This window comes from Phytophthora cinnamomi, assembly GCF_018691715.1.
Source record: "Phytophthora cinnamomi strain GKB4 chromosome Unknown Contig51, whole genome shotgun sequence".
In the NCBI taxonomy this organism is placed as follows: Eukaryota; Oomycota; class Peronosporomycetes; order Peronosporales; family Peronosporaceae; genus Phytophthora; species Phytophthora cinnamomi.
In genome coordinates this window covers 659220-663556 of record NW_027150984.1, presented here as the reverse complement: position 1 = coordinate 663556, position 4337 = coordinate 659220, and the positions used below count along the sequence as shown (strand labels likewise).

General features: G+C 50.3%; 1 protein-coding gene across 1 annotated transcript; it reads left to right on the top strand.

Moving 5' to 3' along the window:
- Nucleotides 1-286: 286 nt before the first annotated feature.
- Nucleotides 287-3409, top strand: IUM83_19468 (uncharacterized protein; the record flags this gene model as incomplete). Its single annotated transcript, XM_067944519.1, has 2 exons — nt 287-682; nt 3167-3409. The coding sequence occupies 2 exons, from the start codon at nt 287-289 to the stop codon at nt 3407-3409; spliced, it is 639 nt and encodes a 212-aa protein (XP_067789582.1).
- Between the last annotated feature and the right edge of the window lie 928 nt (nt 3410-4337).

Below are 4337 nucleotides of genomic sequence, written 5' to 3'. Positions count from 1 at the left end.
TGTTGCCGGCTGCGGCGTGAATCCATAGCTTCATTTGCTAGGAAATCGGTCATTTTGTTGTACACTAGGCTGCTGCCACGATAGCATCGTAAGCTTGCCTTTGTCCAATAGCAGCAGAGTACCGAAAACTCTCGTCCAACCGCAGCAAAGTGTCCAAAATCTTTGGTGAGGGACCCTTCAACGCGATGACCATGCTGCTGTCTCGAGGACAACGCGTTGCCACGTTCTGCGTCGCCGTCGTGCTGATCTACATGTGTCCACTGCTGTCGACGATCAACTCGGGCGCTTGGGACTCTGGGACGACCGCACCAACTTCCTGGACAACCGCGTCCTACGTGACCCGCTGAGTCTGGAGACGCTCTACGCCATGTTCACAATGGTGCGACTCAATGTGTACGAGCCGCTGGGGTGGATGCTCAAGCTTGCAATAGTGAAAGCGGTGGGGCTGGACGCGTGGTGGGTTCGACTCGTGTCGATTGTTGTACACTTCGCGGCGGGTTTCGTCTTGGCGAAGGTGTCGGCGGCGGTGCTGGATGTCGACTACCTGATGTCAGAATTGCAAGGACCAGGAGGTAGAACGGGGCTGGAGCTGCAGAAGAGAAAAGAGAGGAGCAGTCTCCACTGGCATGCCTGCTGCATGAGTGCGGTGACGTTCATGGCCCACCCCGTTCACGTCGAGATTGTGGGTTGGCCTTCTGCACAGCCTTACACGCTCGCAGCACTTTTCAGCTATTGGGAGCTTCTCGTTCACGTACGGAAAATCTACTATAATCTGGAGCAGCTCGTTGGAGGGGGCAATGGGGACAGTTTGGCAAGTGAATCGGGCGCGATACTAAAAGTGCTGCACAGAGATTCCACGCCAAGCACTCTAATTTCTGCAGGTAAAGCAACCCTTTCTTTCGAAGATACAAATACTTGAATGGCTGACTTCTCTTCTGCCGGTTTGTAGGGCTGTAGATGTGTGCGTTATTGTCAAAAGTGCAAGCTTGATGCTGCCCACGGGATTCGTTCTAGTTGACGCTTGGGTGTGTCTGCAACTTTCACCGCAGCAAAACCAGCTCAACGCAGGGCAGCTGCTTTCGTACGTTGTCAGGAAATCGACGACGGTCGCGATTTTGTTTGCATTTGTCTCTATCATGGCCATTTCGAATTCGGAAGGATGGGTTCCAGACGTGGTGTCGCTTCCCTCGCGGATTGCATGCTTAAAGCACTTGCGGCACCAATGTGGCTGCTGCGGTGTCTGCTTTGGCCTTCAAAATTGCGACCACACTACCAAATACACCCGGGCGATCTCAGTATAGTGAACCCGGAGTGTATCCTACCGGCGATGATCACGCTAGTCGTGCTAGTTTCGGCGTAATGGAAGTTATGGAACCGCACGCTTCGAAGCACGTGCTCGCACTTGTTTTCTTTGGATGTATGCTTCTGCCGGTGTCTGGTTTGATTCGCCATGGTATTGTTACTGGTGGTGCGGATCGATACGCTTACCTGACTACAATTAGTGCAGTGCCCTACGCTGGATATGCAGTTGCGCATTTGTTGTTCCGAGGAAATAACACTCCAAATGAAAATCGACGACTGGCAGCGCCAGCATGGGATGCACCAGAACGGAAAGCGCCAAGAAGTGCTCGATATTCAAACAAGCAGGCAAACATCTCTAATACTTCGCTCGCTCGCACAAGCAAGGCGTATTGGTGGGTGATATGGTTATTACTAAGTGGTACGCTGCTTTCGATTTCAACGAGTCTTTTGAGTCATTGGCGAAATGAAGATTCGCTTTATGAGTATTCCCTTCGGTACGTTGTGCTATAGTAATGAACTAGTCGCCATTCTGCTCTAATAAATTCTTTGTGCAATTTAGGACGGACCCGAGTGATTGGGAAATCTACGGCCAACGGGCCGAATATCGTCTCCGTGTCGGACGATGCAGATCTGACAATATCGAATGCCGACAATTATGGACTCTGACTTATCAATTTTCGCCACACGGTACACTGAAGTCAGAGCTTTATCGGCTACAGCTTCTCGTGGCTCTTGGTGACAACGACCGCGCTTGTGACGGCTATTTTGCACTCCTGAAAGACAACGCCGAGAACAGTTCTGTACACAACAACGTCGCGGTGTGTCTAGCGATGCGTGGGATGCTGGATGATGCACATGCGCACTTTTATCAGGCACTTCAGCGCTCGACAATCACGGAAACCATGGCGACACACATTAGAAACTCGCAAGAATTTCATGAATGGGAAGAAGCGCAGCGTAAGCGTAGCGGTCCATATGAAGGCTCAGGTTTTGTAGGAACCATGACATATTAGCGGCGTGAACGGGTCTACAAGTACCAAGTGCAGCCATGAAGTACGTAACTTTACTCCCGCATATGGAAGGGAGGGTGTAATGATTTACAGTACTCAGGTCCTCAATTATCGACGAGTTGAGTGATCTATGCATGATCTAGGCATCATCAGCAGACTGAACTGAATCATACCAAGTAAATGTTTACCAATGTAAGTGCTCGTTTTATAGGTAGATTACTCCAGGTGTTCTTACTCTGTAAGTTACAGTGAATGATAAGGAACAACTGGGAGAGCCAGCTTTCCCGCCTAGACAAAGGCGTGAGTAATCAACGCAACGATTGGGTGACACCACATACACGTCGCCGTGGGGCAGCGCTATACACACCGCGCATGTTATCACAGTGCTCACAATTCAATATCTCCGGTCAAAACAATGGAAACCCCGTCATGTTTCGAAGTTCCCAACGCGCCAGACTACTCCGAACTGTTGGCCCTCGAGGACGTAGACGACGAACTCTTGCTCCGAGATGCTGAAGAGCTACTCGAGACGTTCACCAAGAAGAAGTTGCCGCTATCCGGAGCGGAACGACGCGAGCGCTACTGCAAACGGCAGAAATCAGAGCGTGCAAGACCGAAAGAAGAAGTAGTGGTTCTGACTAAGCGACTGGAAGCTCAGATGAAGCAACAGGGCCCCAACGAGCTGCTGGCCTTATCTCTCAGGCGATTAGTCTCAACGTGGAGAATCATTGCTATGAAGGAGAAGCGAAATTGTATTGTTGCTGAAGCGTGGCAAAACCAATTCCGAGGCGCGGTAGCGGACCATGCGTCGGGGGAAACGGGATAACGTTGAGAAGTTACTATCGCTGACGCAGACGGAGGCGCTGTTTTACTCCAGCGACGCGAAGCTGATCGAGGCTTACTTGGGAGAGCTGACGAACATCTATCAACAAACGGATCGAGTTTTCCATTCGTGTGCGTCGAGCATAGCTCCACTGGGCGGATTCAACTCCGTGGTGAAGGACAATGGTGACGTCGAGTTCTTCGAGATCGCCGATGTGCAGCATCTGCTTTTTGGCTACCAAAGTGTCTGTGAAATTGCCTGGGGAGGTATATAGTTGCCTCACCGCCAAACGGAGCGACGGCTTCTCAACGCGTCCGCAGGCTGTGAAAATGAATTTGTGGTCCAGTTTCGCATCATTTGTCCACGAGAGCACGGAGAAGACGTGACGTTTACAACACACTTTGATGCGAAACGATACACTGAGCAAACCCGCACTGTAATGGTGTGGCGTGGCCTCATGGAAGGTGAGGGGGAATTCGCAGGTCTCCGCATGGAAGAGACGGGGTGGTGTGTGGTCTCTCCAGCGCTCGGAGATGTTTCAGATGGCCCCTTGACGATGGTCCAGAAGTATGCGCGTGTCGTACCGCTACATTTTAATGTCCCAAAGGCAAAAGTGCACGAATTTTCTGCGCTTATCCTCCGATGCCTTCACGAGGTTGCCTCGACAATCGCTGCGCCGATAGGCAAACTGGGAAACAAGGCGCCAGATGATGTCGTGGCTGTAGTGGAATTCTGAAAGCGAGGATAGATTGTTTTAATGACGATGCTTTCCGCTGTGGTTATTGTTTGTGTCGGTCTAGCATGGTTCGGTAACGTAATTGATATCCAGGTCATTATGCTTTATTGTACTCAAGCTCTAGAAACTCCCGTCTTCTTACATTTCGCTTGAAGTGCACAGTACTCCCTCGTGTTCTCTGAATTTTAATCCAGGACCGCTCCCGATTTTGAAATGATAGCACCACAACAGAATTATATCTACATTAAACCGTTGCAATCATTTCACACCAAAACGGAATGTTGCTTGTAACTTAATACACATCCAACACAATGATGGTCACGAAAAACACTCACAAGAGCAACAACCAGATATACCTACAATATTGCATACTAGAATAATTACCCTCGACGAGATTACGAGAACTCGGGTCTCGTCGGCACCAGAGTCGAGCTTGGGGTCTGGACGCAGCAACTTAAAGTAGGAG